The sequence below is a fragment of the Oncorhynchus masou genome, chromosome 22, assembly GCF_036934945.1.
Source record: "Oncorhynchus masou masou isolate Uvic2021 chromosome 22, UVic_Omas_1.1, whole genome shotgun sequence".
NCBI classification, from domain to species: domain Eukaryota; kingdom Metazoa; phylum Chordata; class Actinopteri; order Salmoniformes; family Salmonidae; genus Oncorhynchus; species Oncorhynchus masou.
In genome coordinates this window covers 14,640,479-14,660,851 of record NC_088233.1, presented here as the reverse complement: position 1 = coordinate 14,660,851, position 20,373 = coordinate 14,640,479, and the positions used below count along the sequence as shown (strand labels likewise).

General features: G+C 45.0%; 1 protein-coding gene across 1 annotated transcript in view; it reads right to left on the bottom strand.

Moving 5' to 3' along the window:
- The window catches only part of LOC135509053 (cystic fibrosis transmembrane conductance regulator-like), a 74,120-nt gene that overhangs the window by 30,584 nt on the left and 23,163 nt on the right, over positions 1–20,373 (bottom strand). Inside the window, exons 11-17 of the mRNA XM_064929362.1 lie at positions 18,790–18,966; positions 17,760–17,951; positions 10,600–10,694; positions 9,247–9,333; positions 7,740–8,292; positions 3,297–3,557; positions 2,932–3,060 (exon numbers count right to left, since the gene is read on the bottom strand). Coding sequence (XP_064785434.1) covers positions 2,932–3,060; positions 3,297–3,557; positions 7,740–8,292; positions 9,247–9,333; positions 10,600–10,694; positions 17,760–17,951; positions 18,790–18,966 — 1,494 coding nt within the window. The remainder of the gene's footprint in view (positions 1–2,931; positions 3,061–3,296; positions 3,558–7,739; positions 8,293–9,246; positions 9,334–10,599; positions 10,695–17,759; positions 17,952–18,789; positions 18,967–20,373) is intronic.

The following is a 20,373-nucleotide window of genomic DNA, read 5'->3' as shown; positions in this document are numbered from 1 at the left end:
GGGGCGGCAGGTGGCCTAGTGGTTAGAGCATTGGACTAGTAACCGAAAGGTTGCAAGTTCGAATCCCACAAGGTACAAAACTGTCGTTCTGCCCCTGAACAAGGCAGTTAACTCACTGTTCCTATTGTGATGTGGTTAGATGAAAACACTGGCATTTTGCGATGGGTGGCTGACACCAAGACGCGCGTTGACAGCAGAAGCATACATTTGTGCCTAATGACAATCGCCAAAGGCTGGAAATATGGAAATATGTTGCGAGTGGATGAACTTGCACGGGTAACCTAGTAAAGGAGCCCTTCGAAGTGATTGTTTTACAATCAGATGAAAACATCATGACTGGTTGTGTTAATGCCACAATAAAAGACAATAGATATTAAAAGTTAAATGACAAATTATGACTAGACCCAGAGAGATCCTATTAAATTAATAGTGATTCTACACGTAATTCTATAATGAGGCCAATAAAAAACATGGTGCACATATAGGAGGTTCTGGACTGGGAAGAAATTAACCCCTGGTTAATATAGACTCTGTCCTCTAATAAAGTGTTGTTATCGGTTAATATAGACTCTGTCCTCTAATACAGTGTTGTTATCGGTTAATATAGACTCTGTCCTCTAATAAAGTGTTGTTATCGGTTAATATAGCATCTGTCCTCTAATACAGTGTTGTTATCGGTTAATATAGACTCTGTCCTCTAATAAAGTGTTGTTATCGGTTAATATAGACTCTGTCCTCTAATAAAGTGTTGTTATCGGTTAATATAGCATCTGTCCTCTAATACAGTGTTGTTATCGGTTAATATAGACTCTGTCCTCTAATAAAGTGTTGTTATTGGTTAATATAGACTCTGTCCTCTAATACAGTGTTGTTATCGGTTAATATAGCATCTGTGCTCTAATACAGTGTTGTTATCGGTTAATATAGACTCTGTCCTCTAATACAGTGTTGTTATCGGTTAATATAGACTCTGTCCTCTAATACAGTGTTGATATCGGTTAATATAGACTCTGTCCTCTAATAAAGTGTTGTTATTGGTTAATATAGACTCTGTCCTCTAATACAGTGTTGTTATCGGTTAATATAGCATCTGTGCTCTAATACAGTGTTGTTATCGGTTAATATAGACTCTGTCCTCTAATACAGTGTTGTTATCGGTTAATATAGACTCTGTCCTCTAATTCAGTGTTGATATCGGTTAATATAGACTCTGTCCTCTAATAAAGTGTTGTTATCGGTTAATATAGACTCTGTCCTCTAATACAGTGTTGTTATCGGTTAATATTGCATCTGTCCTCTAATACAGTGTTGTTATCAGTTAATATAGACTCTGTCCTCTAATACAGTGTTGTTATCGATTAATATAGACTCTGTCCTCTAATACAGTGTTGTTATCGGTTAATATAGCATCTGTCCTCTAATACAGTGTTGATATCGGTTAATATAGACTCTGTCCTCTAATAAAGTGTTGTTATTGGTTAATATAGACTCTGTCCTCTAATAAAGTGTTGTTATCGGTTAATATAGCATCTGTCCTCTAATACAGTGTTGTTATCGGTTAATATAGACTCTGTCCTCTAATAAAGTGTTGTTATCGGTTAATATAGACTCTGTCCTCTAATAAAGTGTTGTTATCGGTTAATATAGCATCTGTCCTCTAATACAGTGTTGTTATCGGTTAATATAGACTCTGTCCTCTAATAAAGTGTTGTTATTGGTTAATATAGACTCTGTCCTCTAATACAGTGTTGTTATCGGTTAATATAGCATCTGTGCTCTAATACAGTGTTGTTATCGGTTAATATAGACTCTGTCCTCTAATACAGTGTTGTTATCGGTTAATATAGACTCTGTCCTCTAATACAGTGTTGATATCGGTTAATATAGACTCTGTCCTCTAATAAAGTGTTGTTATTGGTTAATATAGACTCTGTCCTCTAATACAGTGTTGTTATCGGTTAATATAGCATCTGTGCTCTAATACAGTGTTGTTATCGGTTAATATAGACTCTGTCCTCTAATACAGTGTTGTTATCGGTTAATATAGACTCTGTCCTCTAATAAAGTGTTGTTATCGGTTAATATAGACTCTGTCCTCTAATAAAGTGTTGTTATCGGTTAATATAGACTCTGTCCTCTAATACAGTGTTGTTATCGGTTAATATTGCATCTGTCCTCTAATACAGTGTTGTTATCAGTTAATATAGACTCTGTCCTCTAATACAGTGTTGTTATCGATTAATATAGACTCTGTCCTCTAATACAGTGTTGTTATCGGTTAATATAGCATCTGTCCTCTAATACAGTGTTGTTATCGGTTAATATAGACTCTGTCCTCTAATACAGTGTTGTTATCGATTAATATAGACTCTGTCCTCTAATACAGTGCTGTTATTGTTTATTATAGAATCTCTACCGCAGGGATGGGCAACTTTGATGGGGATGGGTGCCACAAAGAATTTGAATTCATCATTGAAAATAAGAATTTTTTCTTAACTGACTTGACAAGAAAAATAAAGTAAAAATAAATAAAAATGAGAGGCCGCAATTGCTCGCTGGTCTGCGAGCATCATGAGGCCCCTGACCGGTAATTCTACCATGAACAAGTTTAGATAGCTCGCTAAACTAACTTTGCAATCTAAAAAATGCTAGCTGACATGTGATAACTGACTGACTATCAGTGACTGAAATAACAAGAGAAAAACTGCTGATGCACAACCACATTTTGAAATTTACCTTGTGTATTCTACTATTCTAACTCACAACATTAAGTTAAGACCCAGACTGAGTTCCACCCTAAAAGAAAAAAAAATATTGATCCAAGGGCCTTGAAAAGCGGGGCCACAGACCACATGTGGCTCGCGGGCAGCCAGTTGCCTATCCTTGCTCTACAGTATCTCCGAGTCAGGGATCATCTAAAGCTATCATTACCTCGAGAGCGAAGATGATGAAGATGAAGATGAGGACGTAGACCAGGTTCCTGTTGGTGAAGATGTAACGCAGATAGGTGTTCCACGACGTTGTCTCAAACACGTTCTCACGCTCATCTGCAAAGCATTGCTACAAACAGACAAAAGAGATACGTCAAATTAAATACTAAAGCCTAGCTGTCTTTGTGTTTTTGTCTTCAAACGTTTATGTTCAAACTTTACTTTGGAAAAGGTGGTTCAAACACTGGTGAACATTCTATGACGTCCCTTTGGCAACTCCTTGATCCTAACCATAACCTCCATGTGCTCTTAAAGACCTGCAACTACAGGGGAAAACGTCCAAGCTGCTGCCTTCACTCAACCTACCTCCATGTCCTCCTCATCCACATCCTCACTGATGTCATAAACACTATCTTTGGACAGGCGTCGTGCGTAGATGTCCAGCTCCGAGGCCAGCTCGCACTGCGGCGTGACGGACAGCTTCTTCCTGAAGGATGTCTGGAGCTGCTCCCTCCTGCCCTGCCCCTGTGCGTTGGTGATGAACTGCAGCACAGACTGGCGCCGCTGCCCGCTCAGGTGCTGCAGACCGTCATGGTACAGGTTCCCCCGAGGCAGCGACTCTTCCACCTATAATCAAATAAAATTAAAGTTAGATTTTTTTGTATATATTTTGCCTTTATTTAACCAGGTAAGTCATTGAGAACACATTCTCATTAACAACGACCTGAGTTTATTTGTCATTTGAACAGGATACAGCAAAGTAGTGTAAACACGTTTACATACAAGCTCTGTGTCAAACAGTGTAACAGCTATAAAACACAATAAGACCAACTTCAATTGTCACGTGCCCCAAATTCAACAGGTGTAGACTTTACAGTGAAGTGCTTACTTATGAGCCCCTAACCAACAATGCAGAGTTAAAAGTATGCCACAATTGTGTTCAATAAAAAAGGAAATAGTAACACAAAAACAATAAAGAGGCTATATACAAAGACTACCAGTACCAAGTCAGTGTGCCGGGGTACGAGGTAGTAGAGATAATGAAGGTAATACAGTATGTATGCATGGGTAGGGGTAAAAGTGACTAGGCAATCAGGATATATAATAAACAGAGTAGCAGCAGCGTATATGAAGTGTGAAAGTGTGTCTATGTGTGAGTGTGCATGTGTGTGGTGTCATGACGTTGCCCTCTTTGGGTGTGGCGAGCCCCATCCCCCTCTCCCTGCCTCCACCTTTCCTCCTTCAACTATGCTGCTGTGGTCAGAGAGACGTCGTAAATTCCTGAGGATCTCCTCATGGAAACACAGTATAGAGAGAGTAAATTTTCATAGAGAACAGGGGAATGTCTTCCACCTCACAGAACTCGAGGTCCGAACAAATTTCATGTTCCGGAGAAAGTATAGAAGATCGGTGAAGAATCCAGCTACTAACTGGTCCATTTGTTACAACTTGGGGAAGCTCATGGGAGACGGTGTGGCCACATTACCATAACACTGTTTATATAATGTAATTGTTGTATAAGATGAATGAGTGAGTATGATACTGTTTTCACAATTTTACAATGTGATTTTGGACTGTTTAATGAAGGAAAACTCAAAAGGGGAATTGGAGTTCAGAGGACCGCCCCTGAGCCCAGTTAGGGTCAAGCGTCCTGGGACAGCGCTTTTCTGCAATTCCGGATAAAACCCAACTTTGAGAAATTATCACCAGACCATGTTTTTCTCCATTTGGAGAGGACAAAGGTTGTAGACCATTGCTGAATCTTTTAATCATACCACGTGGTTAAACTCTTAGACTATAGATACCGACAGAATAAGAACGTGTCTTTGATATGAATTACTAGTCTGCAGTTTGGAATTCGGTATCATTGAACGCGAAGAACGACAACCACCAAAACATCCATTCTATAACAATCCCCTCTAACCAATAACTATCCAATAACTATCCCCTCTATCCAATAACTATAACTATCCCCTCTAACCGAGAGAGGGGAGAGAGAGAGAGAGAGAGCGAGGGGAGAGAGAGAGAGAGAGAGAGAGAGAGAGAGAGAGAGAGGGGACGAAACTCTCCAAAAGAAACAAACTTTTCACCAGCGATCAAGATCGACACACTGAGCGTAAAATATATATATATATTGATTGCAATTGTTCCCGAATGAGTGAGCGTTCATGTGTAAAGGATTAGCATTTCATTTGTTATAATTATTAACTCTGTAGTGACTTCTTAGTCGACCCCCACTTCCCTTTTGTCTAACAAGCCGCCATGCCGGTTTATCCCACTAGGGCACATTCTCCTATCATTTCTTGTAACCATATCTACTTTGTTGTTTTGTTTATGCATTTCTGTGAATTACTTAGTTAGTAATAAATAAATGATTTAAGACAATTGATGTATGGATGACTCATAGTAAAGACTGAGTTCGTGCAGATAACCAACAATTTACGACATTTGGAATGAGACTAACGTGAGGTAAAGTAAATGATTAATTAATTTGAAGACTAATTGATCAGATAAAATATCTGAAAGGTTATTTTGGGAAATTATAACTTTGTAATCTGAATATTTTTCCTTGGTGCCCCGACTTCCTAGTTAATCACAGTTACATGATTAATCAGTTGATCGCGTAATACTAATTACAGAGAATCTTTGATAAAAACTATAAGTCTTCAATTTAATGATAGTAAAGACACGACAGTTGTGCCAAGATGCATGGTAGTGAGCGTATGTCTTCTGTGTGTGTGAGCATATGTAGTGTGTGTGTGTTGGAGTGTCAGTATAGCATGTGTGAGTGTGTGAGTAGAGTCTAGTGAGAGTGCATAGAGCCAGTGCAAAACAATTAAGATAAATAAATAAATAATAAGGGAGGCGAGGGGGGGTTCAACGTAAATTATCCGGGTAACCATTTGAATCACTATTATGGCTTGGGGTTAGTAGCTGTTCAGGTGCCTTTTGGTCCCAGACTTCACATGCTGGTATCGTTTGCCGTGTGGTAGCAGAGAGAACAGTCTATGATGCTCGGAGTCTTTGACAATCTTTAGGGCCTTCCTCTGACACCACCTGGTATAGAGGTCCTGGATGGCAGGGAGTTTGGCCCAGTGATGTATTGGTCGGTACGCACTACCCTCTGTAGAGCTTTGTGGATGCCGAGCAGTTACCGTACCAAGCAGTGACGCAGCCAGTCAAGATGCTCTCAATGGTGCAGCTGTAGAACTTTTTGAGGATCTGAGGGCCTATGTCAAATCTTTTCATCCTCCCGAGGAGGAAGAGGCGTTTTTTTCGTGCCCTCTTCACGACTGTGTTGGTGTATTTGGACCATGATAGGTCCTTAGTGATGTGGACACCAAGGAACTTGAAACTCAGGAGGGGACTAAGCACGCACCTCTAAGGGCCCCCCGTGTTGAGGGTCAGCGTGGTGGATGTGTTGTTGCTTACCCTCACCACCTGGGAATGGCCTTACAGGAAGTCCAGGGTCCAGTTGCAGAGGGAAGTGTTCAGTCCCAGGGTGCTTAGCTTAGTGATGCGCTTGGAGGGTACTATGGTGTTGAACGCTGATCTGTAGTCAACAAACAGTATTTTCACATATGTGTTGCTTTTGTCCAGGTGGGAAAGGGCAGTGTGGATCTGTAGGGGCGGTATTCAAATTGGAGTGGGTCCAGGTTTTCTGGGATGATGGTGTTGATGTGAGCTTGACCAGCCTTTCAAAGCATTTCATGGCTACAGATGTGAGTGCTACAGGCGGTAGTCATTTAGTCAGATTACCTTGGGTGTTCTTCGGCACAGGGACTATGGTGATTTACTTAAAACATGTAGGTTTTAGAGACTGGCCAGATAGTGGTTGAAAATGTCAGTGAAGACACTTGCCAGTGCATGCTCCGAGCACACATCCTGGTAATCCATCTGGTGCTGCGGCCTTGTGAATGTTAACCTGCTCAAAGGTCTTACTCACATCGGCTATGGAGAGCGTGATCACACAGACATCCAGAACAGCTGGTGCTCTCACTCATGTTTCAGTGTTGCTTCCATCAGAGGGGGCATAGAAGGCATTTAGCTCGTCTGGTAGGCTTGCGTCACTGGGCAGCTCTGGGCTGGGTTTCCCTTTGTAATCCGTGATAATTTTCAAGCCCTACCATATACGATGAGAATCAGAGCCGGTGTAGTAAGATTCGGTCTTAGTCCTGTATTGATGCTTTGCCTGTTTGATGGTTTGCCTCCTCTGACGAGGAGGAGTAGTAAGGATCGGAGGACCAATGCGCAGCTTGGTACGTGTTCATGCTCTTTATTAAAACAAGCATGTGAAACGACAAGTGAAATAACCAACTGAAACAGTTCCGTGTGGAACACACAGACACAGAAAATAAACACCAACGAAACACAAGTGGGAAAAGGCTACCTAAGTATGATTCTCAATCAGAGACAACTAACGACACCTGCCTCTGATTGAGAATCATACCAGGCCAAATGCAAACACAACATAGAAAACGGAACATAGACAAACCCGCCCAACTCACACCCTGACCATACTAAAACAAAGACATAACAAAGGAACTAAGGTCAGAACGTGACACTTAGTGCCAGAATCGGTTTGTGGTGGTACATAGACAGCTATGAAAAATACATATAAAATCTATCTTGGTAAATGGTATGGTCTATAGAGCATCATGAGGTATACTAACTCAGGCGAGCAGAACCTCGAGACTTCCTTAATATTAGAGATCGCACTCCAACTGTTGTTAATAAAGAGACACCCTCCACTGACCTTACCGAACTCTAAGAGCACTATGTAAATAAAAAATAGAAAAGCACCCTCACCTGATCATCCTCGGGCACCACAGAGAACTTCCTCTCCGACAGCTCCCGCACGCCATCCTCGATGGTAGTGGACCCTGGGGTTGGAGCCTGGCTGTTTTGGGGCCCAGTACCGATGAAGGAGAACTTACGTGCCGTTGCTAATGGATTTAAGATTATCGACTGTTTACGTTTCTCCACCACTGTGAGACCGTCGCCCCCGGCGATGGTGATGCCTTGAGGTCCCGTGTTGCCGTTGATGACCGAAGGCGGGGGCTGGCGGAAGGACTGGCGGATGGGCTCGTGGCCACGGAGGACAGCGGATTCGTCGATGGAGACACGTCGGAGGGTCTCAGTGAGGATGGAGCTGCGGCGTTCGGCTTTGATGTTGTCGTAGGCCTCCAGGCCCAGGAGCAGGGAGCTGAAGTCTGGTCTCTTGGCCTGCAGCTGGGAGAAGGAGCCGTAGAAGTAACACACTCCGTTGTGAAGCAGAAGGATCTTGTCTGCTCTCTTAAGGTGGTCCAGCTTACTAGTGACCACGATACGAGTCTTGGAGGACATCAGTTTACACAGACACCTGGCAAGAGAAAATACGTGTATCCTTTGTTTAGTTTATCAACCTTTACTTTAACAGACAGGCATGAAGTGACCTTTGGAAAACATGTAGTTTCTTAGGAACGCGAAGAGATTCACATTGTAAAAAAAGTTTCACATTGCTGTTCAATCATGTGCTTGCCCTCATTTCTGAGAGGAAAGATGCTGATAACACAAATGTCTGAAAATTAGATCAAAGTTCATGAATGTCAGGCACAAAGTTACATTTCTGCAAAAAGCCCACACCTCACCACCTAACCCAATTGCTCAATAGGTCAAAGACTACAAGACCATGATCTTAATCTTCTCTCTTCACCTAAACCATTTACCCAGCCCATCCCCCACCCTCATCTCCCAGACTCAGCCCATCCCCCACCCTCATCTCCCAGCCTACCCCCCAACCTCATCTCTCAGACCCCAGCCCATCCCCCACCCTCATCTCCCAGACCCAGCCCATCCCCCACCCTCATCTCCCAGACCGCAGCCTACCCCCCAACCTCATCTCTCAGACCCCAGCCCATCCCCCACCCTCATCTCCCAGACTCAGCCCATCCCCCACCCTCATCTCCCAGACGCAGCCTACCCCTACCCTCATCTCCCAGACTACCCCCACCCTCATCCCCACCCCCCACCCTCACCTCCCAAACCCCAGCCCATCCCCCAACCTCATCTCCCAGACCCCAGCCCAAACCCCACCTCATCTCCCAGACTACCCCCGACACTCATCTCCCACCCCTCACCCTCACCTCCCAGACCCCAGCCCACCCCCACCCTCATCTCCCAGACTACCCCCCACCCTCATCTCCCACCCCCCACCCTCACCTCCCAGACCCCAGCCCATCCCCCAACCTCATCTCCTAGACCCCAGCCCATCCCCCAACCTCATCTTCCAGACCCTCGCCCATATGAAAGCTTCAGTGTTGAGCCACAGACAGACCTCTCAAAGATCTCTTTCTCCGTCACAATGTCCAGGTGGGTGAAAGGCGAATCCAACAGGTAGAGGTCAGCATCCTTGTACACGGCTCTGTAAAAGCACACACAAACACACACACACACACACACACACACACACACACACACACACACACACACACACACACACACACACACACACACACACACACACACACACACACACACACACACACACACACACACACACACATAGAGATGCACACTCATACACAGATACACAGAGATGCACAAACACAAATATAATTGGAAGTAAGTAATAAATCAAACAGGCATCTAATTAGGAAGTCAAGTCCTAGTGCGATTCAATTCAGTTTAAGTGATACATCTGGCCAAACTGGCAGTGATGCTCTCAGTTAAGTGGGAGCAAATGGATACCGGGACAATAAAACCAATAAATAATGCATATGTTCAGAATGTTGGACTCGACATAGAGATTTAATGGGAGTAAAAAAAAGTCTGCAGAAGCACCAGAAATATTAGATCATAAAACACTACAGTTATAGGAGCCGAACCCGAATACCCGAGACTCGAGCGAGCCTGGGTCCAAAATTCTAACTTTTTGCCAGGGTCCTGGTCAGGTCCTGTTTGATTGTCATCGAGTCTCGGGTCTATGTAGCTACAGCTGATAGACACGAAGTGGATCCGACCAGGGTTCTGCATATATTACTTATAAAGCCCTTTTTACATCAACAGATTTCACAAAGTACATATATAGAAACGCAACTTAAAACCCCAAACAGCAAGCAATGCAGATGTAGAAGCATGCCTAGAGCATATTAAGTTTACGCTAATAAGGTTCATTTATTGACTTATAGAAGGCCTAGCCAAAATATAAAGGACTATTCGTTAACCAGAAGAGCAATTTGACTGATAAACATATTTTTTTGGTCACTCGGTCCAATCGGGTCTGTTCTGGGTCTGGTTGTTGTTGGGTCCATTCAGGTTCGGGTCTGAGAGTACCGGGTCTGTTCAGGTCTCACTTTTTGGACCCGAGAAGACCTCTAAGCTGAACGAACAGTCAGATGAAAGCATTGATACTGTAGTAATCATCTTTTTCATGGGGCATTATGACCAGGAATCACTATCCATACACTGTCCCATACCTTTAACGAGTCTCAACGAGTCATGACTTCAAAAAATCAACCACAGTGTTTTGCCGAGTAGATCATAGAATGAGTGACTCAACATATTGTGGGTCTTTTATAATGAACGGGGGAGATTTAATGAATGAATGTTGCCATGGTGACAGACGGTGAAAGGTGCTGGGGGTGAGTGATGCATGCTAAAAGACAGGTGTGTGCCTATAGGTACCTACCTGGCCAGACCTATCCTTGCCCTCTGACCTCCACTAAGGGTCACCCCTCCCTCCATAAGGGGGGTCTTGTCTTTCTCCGGCAGCAGGGCCAGATCCTGAGGCGAGAGCAGCGAGGGTTTAGATACATGTTTGAAATGCACACACACAAATCAAAAGCTGAAATATGAAATGTAGGGAAGTAGGGACATCATAGCCCTACTAAATGTAGGGGAGTAGGGACATCATAGCCCTACTAAATGTAGGGAGTAGGGACATCATAGCCCTACTAAATGTAGTGGAGTAGGGACATCATAGCCCTACTAAATGTAGTGGAGTAGGGACATCATAGCCCTACTAAATGTAGGGGAGTAGGGACATCATAGCCCTACTAAATGTAGGGGAGTAGGGACATCATAGCCCTACTAAATGTAGGGGAGTAGGGACATCATAGCCCTACTAAATGTAATGGAGTAGGGACATCATAGCCCTACTAAATGTAGGGGAGTAGGGACATCATAGCCCTACTAAATGTAGGGAGTAGGGACATCATAGCCCTACTAAATGTAGGGGAGTAGGGACATCATAGCCCTACTAAATGTAGGGGAGTAGGGACATCATAGCCCTACTAAATGTAGGGGAGTAGGGACATCATAGCCCTACTAAATGTAGGGGAGTAGGGACATCATAGCCCTACTAAATGTAGGGGAGTAGGGACATCATAGCCCTACTAAATGTAGTGGAGTAGGGACATCATAGCCCTACTAAATGTAGTGGAGTAGGGACATCATAGCCCTACTAAATGTAGGGGAGTAGGGACATCATAGCCCTACTAAATGTAGGGGAGTAGGGACATCATAGCCCTACTAAATGTAGTGGAGTAGGGACATCATAGCCCTACTAAATGTAGGGGAGTAAGCACATCATAGCTCTACTAAATGTAGTGGAGTAGGGACATCATAGCACTACTAAATGTAGGGAGTAGGGACATCATAGCCCTACTAAATGTAGGGAGTAGGGACATCATAGCCCTACTAAATGTAGGGAGTAGGGACATCATAGCCCTACTAAATGTAGGGGAGTAGGGACATCATAGCCCTACTAAATGTAGGGGAGTAGGGACATCATAGCCCTACTAAATGTAGGGGAGCAGGGACATCATAGCCCTACTAAATGTAGTGGAGTAGGGACATCATAGCCCTACTAAATGTAGGGAGTAGGGACATCATAGCACTACTAAATGTAGGGAGTAGGGACATCATAGCCCTACTAAATGTAGGGAGTAGGGACATCATAGCCCTACTAAATGTAGGGGAGTAGGGACATCATAGCCCTACTAAATGTAGGGGAGTAGGGACATCATAGCCCTACTAAATGTAGTGGAGTAGGGACATCATAGCCCTACTAAATGTAGGGGAGTATGGACATCATAGCCCTACTAAATGTAGTGGAGTAGGGACATCATAGCCCTACTAAATGTAGTGGAGTAGGGACATCATAGCCCTACTAAATGTAGGGGAGTAGGGACATCATTGCCCTACTAAATGTAGGGGAGTAGGGACATCATAGCCAAAATCAAAAGTGCAATACCTTATTGTTTACATCTGTGTTAGCAGACATAACAGACTGAGATGGCAGCTAAAGAAATCTATGACTTCTGAAAGAATATTGACAACAAACTGGGCGAAGACTCAATTCAACGTCCCCTAGTGTTTCTGTCCAGTGTTTAAATGGGAAATTAAATTAACCTGTTGAAAATGTACAACTTGTTGAGTTTTGCAAATCCAATTCCTTTTCCACATTTGGATACAGCCGCAGCGTAATCAAATCACATGCCCTTAAAGCTATTTAAAAAAGCTATTTACAGTATAAGTACCAAGCTGAAAGACACAATTGTTTGATTTCAAAAGTCTAATAGCACCACATCAAAAATACCAAATCAGAAACACTGAAACATAAAAGGAGTATGAAAAACGATCACAGCTGAGGATAAATTCATTATTAACTATTTCAAACACAAACGTCTGACACACATGTACACCAACATGTAAAATAATGAATGGAGTCAGACAGTGATGGAACACAGTCTACCATCATAAAACCGCCTACCTTTTTTAATGCTACTTCCGCTGTCCAAAAGGAAGGCATTGGGAATTAAGTTAACATGTTGTTTAACACGTCTTAAAACACAGCAAGTGGAAAAAGGCACCTTGTGTGTCTCATACTGAACAAAGCCACTGCATTCGTTCCAAATGGCACCCTGTTCCCTATATAGTCCCCTTCTTTTTGAACAGTAGCCTGGTCAAAAGTAGTGCACTTTATAGGGAATAGATTGCCATTTGGAACATGTCCGCTGTTAGGCTGGAGCTGAAACCTACAAGCTAACCAAGGGCAAATGTGTCAAATCCATGGGGTTAACATGACACAGCCCACCAATGGTAGAGGTCTGGTCGTGGGACAGGCCACAATAGTCTGCAGCACAATCACAAGCCCTACTAAACACAGTCTGATTCATCTGGGCACACAGAAACAGGTGTCTCTCTTTTCTCTCTGTCTCAGAACACGTACACCAAATTGCTTTTGTCATGTTACTCACTTCGAGAGATTTCATATTCATGACTCTTCTAAAGTCGCTCAATTAACAGTGTGGATAAAGGTAGACGTTGCAGTTACATACGAGGGAATGGTCACTATCGTGAACTGTCAAAGCCATTAAATATGTTCATACAGTAGTGTTTGCTTTAAACACACTCTGATGTTGGTCAAACAGCCATTGTGTAACACACCATCCACTTTATCTGTGGCAAATCATCAATACCCCAGGGCATGAGTGGTGCCAATTGGCCACTCTAATAATTTTCACACCTTCTCAAAAGTCAAAATGTAAAACCAATGATAACTACTGTATAGTAGCTCTGCTGCCCAGAGTTTTCTGATCAGGTCATGTAGTCAGGAAAAACTCCTGATCCTAAATATATACAGAAACACAGATTGACAATGAGTGCTAGTCTAATCGACATCAATGCCTGTGTCTCTGAGCAAGCTGATATTCCGTCCCAATGACATAATGTGGTGCATCCATGGCAACGGGAGTGTCTGGGACAGTAATCCAGTGACACGGCCCCCCTGCTGAGGCAGCACTTTGAACACACTACCCAAGACTTAACAATGGGGCTCCACAAAGGGATGGGACGGCATTGTGTGTGTGTGTGTGTGTGTGTGTGTGTGTGTGTGTGTGTGTGTGTGTGTGTGTGTGTGTGTGTGTGTGTGTGTGTGTGTGTGTGTATGTGCAATTGTGTGTGTGTGTGTGTGTGTGTGCACAAACTGGAGAAATATGACACATCAACACCTCACAAAGGCTACTGGGTAGACAGTAAAGTAGAACATATGAGTCAAGGAAGAAGGAGAGAGAATTGGGTTGGGAATGAGAGAGTAGCAACAGAACAGGGGGAGGTTGAGAGAGTAGCAACAGAACAGGGGGAGGTTGAGAGAGTAGCAACAGAACAGGGGGGGGAGGTAGCAACAGAACAGGGGGAGGTTGAGAGTAGCAACAGAACAGGGGGAGGTTGAGAGAGTAGCAACAGAACAGTGGGAGGGGGGAGGTTGAGAGAGTAGCAACAGAACAGGGGAGGTTGAGAGAGTAGCAACAGAAGAGGGGAGGTTGAGAGGTAGCAACAGAACAGGGGGGTTTAGCAACAGAGGGGAGAGAGTAGCAGAACAGAACAGGGGGAGGTTTGAAACAGAACAGGGGAGAGAGCAGAACAGGGGAGGTTGAGAGAGTAGAACAGAACAGGGGAGGTTTGAGGTTGAGAGTAGCAACAGAACAGAACAGGGGGGGTTGAGAGAGTAGCAACAGAACAGGGGGAGGTTGAGAGTAGCAACAGAACAGGGGGAGGTTGAGAGTAGAAACAGAACAGGGGGAGGTTGAGAGAGTAGCAACAGAACAGGGGGAGGTTGTGAGTAACAACAGAACCGGGGGAGGTTCAGAGAGTAGCAACAGAACAGTGGGAGGTTGAGAGGGTAGCAGCAGAACAGGGGGAGGTTGAGAGTAGCAACAGAACAGGGGGAGATTGAGTTAGCAACAGCACAGGGGGAGGTTGAGAGAGTAGCAACAGAACATGGGGAGGTTGAGAGAGTAGCAACAGAGCAACAGAACAGTAGCAACAGAACAGGGGAGGTTGAGAGAGTAGCAACAGAACAGGGGAAGGTTGAGAGTAACAACAGAACAGGGGGAGGTTGAGAGTAACAAGAGAACAGGGGAGGTTGAGAGAGTAGCAACAGAACAGGGGGAGGGGGAGGCAACAGAACAGGTAGCAACAGAACAGGGGGAGGTTGAGAGAGTAGCAACAGAACAGGGGGAGGTTGAGAGAGTAGCAACAGAACAGGGGGAGGTTGAGAGAGTAGCAACAGAACAGGGGAGGTTGAGAGTAGCAACAGAACAAGCAACAGAACAGGGGGAGGTTGAGAGAGTAGCAACAGAACTGGGGGAGGTTGAGAGAGTAGCAACAGAACAGGGGGAGGTTGAGAGAGTAGCAACAGAACAGGGGGAGGTTGAGAGAGTAGCAGAACAGAACAGAACAGGGGGTTGAGGTTGAGAGAGTAGCAACAGAACAGGGGAGGTTGAGAGTAGCAACAGAACAGGGGGAGGTTGAGAGTAGAACAGGGGAGGTTGAGAGAGTAGCAACAGAACAGGGGGAGGTTGAGAGTAGCAACAGAACAGGGGAGGTTGAGAGAGTAGCAACAGAACAGAGAGGCAACAGAGGGGAGGTTGAGAGAGTAGCAACAGAACAGGGGAGGTTGGGAGGTAGCAACAGAACAGGGGGAGGTTGAGAGAGTAGCAACAGAACAGGGGAGGTTGAGAGAAGCAACAGAACTGGGGGAGGTTGAGAGTAGCAAAGAGAACAGGGGAGGTTGAGAGAGTAGCAACAGAACAGGGGGAGGTTGAGGAGTAGCAACAGAACAGGGGGAGAGTAGCAACAGAACAGGGGAGAGTTAGCAACAGAACAGGGGAGGTTGAGAGAGTAGCAACAGAACAGGGGAGGTTGAGAGAGTAGCAACAGAACAGGGGAGGTTGAGAGAGTAGCAACAGAACAGGGGAGGTTGAGAGTAGCAACAGAACAGGTTGAGAGGGGAACAGGGGAGGTTGAGAGAGTAGCAACAGAACAGGGGGAGGTTGAGGGGGAGAGTAGCAACAGAACAGGGGGGAGAGTAGCAACAGAACAGGGGGAGGTTGAGAGTAGCAACAGAACAGGGGGAGGTTGAGAGAGTAGCAACAGAACAGGGGGAGGTTGAGAGTAGCAACAGAACAGGGGGAGGTTGAGAGTAGCAACAGAACAGGGGGAGGTTGAGAGAGTAGCAACAGAACAGGGGAGGTTGAGAGAGTAGCAACAGAACAGGGGGAGGTTGAGAGAGTAGCAACAGAACAAGGGGAGGTTGAGAGAGTAGCAACAGAACAGGGGGAGGTTGAGAGGTAGCAACAGAACAGGGGGAGGTTAGCAACAGAGAGAGTAGCAACAGAACAGGGGAGGTTTGAGTAGCAACAGAACAGGGGGAGGTTGAGAGTAGCAACAGAACAGGGGGAGGTTTAGCAACAGAACAGGGGGAGGTTGAGAGTAGCAACAGAACAGGGGGAGAGAGTTAGCAACAGAACAGGGGAGGTTGAGAGTAGCAACAGAACAGGGGGGGGGAGGTTGAGAGAGTAGCAACAGAACAGAACAGGGGAGGTTGAGAGAGTAGCAACAGAACAGGGGAGGTTGAGAGTAGCAACAGAACAGGGGAGGTTGAGAGAGTAGCAACAGAACAGGGGAGGGAGGTAGCAACAGAGGGGGAGGTTGAGAGTAGCAACAGAAGCAACAGCACAGGGGGAGGTTGAGAGAGTAGCAACAGAACAGGGGGAGGTTGAGAGAGTAGCAACGGAACAGGGGGAGGTTGTGAGTAGCAACAGAACAGGGGGAGGTTGAGAGAGTAGCAACAGAACAGGGGGAGGTTGAGAGAGTAGCAACAGAACAGGGGGAGGTTGAGAGAGTAGCAACAGAACAGGGGGAGGTTGAGAGAGTAGCAACAGAACAGGGGGAGGTTGAGAGTAACAAGAGAACAGGGGAGGTTGAGAGAGTAGCAACAGAACAGGGGGAGGTTGAGAGAGTAGCAACAGAACAGGGGGAGGTTGAGAGTAGCAACAGAACAGGGGGAGGTTGAGAGAGTAGCAACAGAACTGGGGGAGGTTGAGAGAGTAGCAACAGAACAGGGGGAGGTTGAGAGTAGCAACAGAACATGGGGAGGTTGAGAGAGTAGCAACAGAACAGCAACAGGAGGAGGTTGAGAGTAGCAACAGAACAGGGGGAGGTTGAGAGTAACAAGAGGGGAGGTTGAGAGAGTAGCAACAGAACAGGGGGAGGATGAGAGAGTAGCAACAGAACAGGGGATGTTGAGAATAACAACAGAACAGGGGGAGGTTGAGAGTAACAAGAGAACAGGCGGAGGTTGAGAGAGTAGCAACAGAACTAGGGGAGGTTGAGAGAGTAGCAACAGAACAGGGGAGGTTGAGAGTAGCAACAGAGGGGAGGTTGAGAGAGTAGCAACAGAACAGGGGGAGGTTGAGAGAGTAGCAACAGAACAGGGGGAGGTTGAGAGAGTAGCAACAGAACAGGGGGAGGTTGAGAGTAGCAACAGAACATGGGGAGGTTGAGAGAGTAGCAACAGAACTGGAGGAGGTTGAGAGTAGCAACAGAACAGGGGGAGGTTGAGAGAGTAGCAACAGAACAGGGGGAGGTTGAGAGTAGCAACAGAACAAGGGGAGGTTGAGAGTAGCAACAGAACAAGGGGAGGTTGAGAGAGTAGCAACAGAACAGGGGAAGGTTGAGAATAACAACAGAACAGGGGGAGGTTGAGAGTAGCAACAGAACAGGGGGAGTTGAGAGCAACAGAACAGGGGAGGTTGAGAGTAGCAACAGAACAGGGGAGGTTGAGAGAGTAGCAACAGAACAGGGGAAGGTTGAGAATAACAACAGAACAGGGGGAGGTTGAGAGTAAAAAAACAAACAAAGCAAAAGAACAAAGCAAAGACAAAGGAAAACAGAAAAAGTAAAGAAACATCCGACACAATCACATCAAAGACCAGACCTGAGACCAAAGGAATTCTAATCACGTTAACAAACAACAAGGTTACATATTTCAGTCCAACGTACCTCCTCCAGCTGACATGCCTTGATGACAGAGGTGTAGCGGAATTCGTCGTAGGTCAGACCAAACAGGATGTTGTCACGGATGGTTCCGGGCATGATCCAGGAGGTCTGGGGGGAGAAGGAGATCCGCCCACTGTGTTTGATCTTCCCCTCTGACGGGACCAGCTCTCCCAGGATCATCATCAGCAGCGAACTCTGGGGGGAGACACAGAATTAAAGACAACAGACACAGATAAAATACAATTTTATCTCTATGGAAGACACACATTAGTGTGTGTGTTAGCTTCCAGATGCAACTTCAGGAGTCTGTTGGGACATTGGGCTGACATTTGTGGACTCCCTTAGTTGAGCATCTCTCTGGTGCCTGACAATGGAAAATAACCCTAACCTAAAGTGTCAGTTTTCACACCATTTGTTTTTGCCTGTCAACAAAAGCAGATCTATAATTTCTAGGAATACTACTTACGAGTTGGCAGGTAAAATGTGTCCGTCGCGATCAAAAAACGCATTTAGAAACAGTTTTTATCCAGAGTCTTCCACTCGCCTATGACTAACATTTTCTACCGGAAACACTTGCTTCTTTGTGTTTCCAGTGGAAAATGTCAATAGTATTCTAATCGTTGGAATGGAAGACACTATGACATAATGGGACGGGGCGGCAGGGTAGCCTAGTGGTTAGAGCGTTGGACTAGTAACCGGAAGGTTGTGAGTTCAAACCCCCGAGCTGACAAGGTACAAATCTGTCGTTCTGCCCCTGAACAGGCAGTTAACCCACTGTTCCCAGGCCGTCATTGAAAATAAGAATGTGTTCTTAACTGACTTGCCTGGTTAAATAAAGGTAAAATTAAAATTAAAAAAATGACATAATGAGATGTGAGAAATACAGGGACTGCAGTTGGCACATTTACAGAAATGTTGATTAATGTACACTGTTCGTGTCAAATCAAATCAACCCAAAAAAGTAAACTACAACGGCCCAGACCGCCTCCATCCACCCCAGTGTTCCCTGACAGACAGTGAGTGGTAGTGGTACCTTTCCAGAGCCGGTGGACCCAGCCACGGCCAGCATCTGTCCCTTCTCCAGATACAGGCTGATGTTCTTGAGGACGGGAGTAACATATAGGTTGGTGAAGAACAGCCCTACGTCACCGTTAGGGTGGCCGTTAGACTTGTTCTCCTGCTTTATCTTCTCAAACAACTCCCCGATACCCTGGAGAGGGGGAGAGAGTTGGGGGAGAAATAGAGAGAGGGAGGGAGAGAGACAGAGAGAGGGGGGAGAGGGTGAGAAAGAAAGAAAGAGAGGGTGGGAGAGAGAGAGGGTGGGAGAGAGAGAGGGTGAGAGAGAGGGTGAGAAGAAAGAGAGAGGGTGGGAGAGAGCGGGTGAGAAAGAAAGAGAGAGAGAGAGAGAGAGAGAGAGAGGGAGGGTGAGAAATAGCTTTACATTACATCAAATGTAAATTTCTCTCATACAATATGACCAGACCAGCTTGTCTGAAAGAGTGAGCTCATGTGTGTACAACTCTGGTTGTATTAGAAATACTATTTGTGCATAAAGGGGACAACAGACTAGTGATACAATGGTCTGAGGATGGCTTTATGCTGAAATGTTTTCCCATCCAGCTGGGAAAATTAGAAAGATGAGAAAGTATTTTTTGGTCATTTATTTTCAAGATTCTGGGAATCACTGAGAAATAGGAGACTCTTGCGCCCCAAAGAAAAAAGGCCTCAAATGCCAGTATTGGCCCCTAATCCATCAACATTTCCATAGAAATCAAATCACTGGTGAGAGTTCTGTAGGAGAGAAACGGTGAACCTGGTTGGTTTGTTAAATCATTTACCTGGTGACGTTTTATGGGTCAGTGATCTTCTAATGCCAAGGGCTTCCGTCACTTCTATAGCTTACACTGCGTCACATTCATATTCAAATGAGCTGACGTACATGCAGTCCACAATAAAGACCAGTCTGACAACTCTGGCCTATTTCCAAAACAACTTTCACAGGAGGAGACGCTGGGATAGAATCCTGGATGTGATAAATGAATGGATTCCTAACCAGATTTTCCCAGCATAGAATAGGTTTAGTATAGTTTAGGCCATACCTACTTGGGATGGCCATAACATGTGTCCATAAAGTTAAATGTACTGCCTTTTTTACCTACTTGGGATGGCCATAACATGTGTCCATAAAGTTAAATGTACTGCCTGAGACACTTCAAACTGATAACGTTGTTCTGTGGTCATGATTATGAATTGCCTTTTACCTACACAATAGTAGGATTATTATCAGGAAGAATAGAATGCACTCACACACACACACGCACACGCACACGCACACGCACACCACACACACACACACACACACACACACTAACACACACGCACACGCACACGCACACACACACACACTAACACACACACACACACACACACACACACACATAGAATAGGTTTACACACACACACACACACACACACACACACACACACACACACTAGTTTACCAAGGTGCAGCATAGAATAGGTTTAGTATAGTTTACCACGGTGCAGCATAGAATAGGTTTAGTATAGTTTACCAAGGTGCAGCATAGAATAGGTTTAGTATAGTTTACCAAGGTGC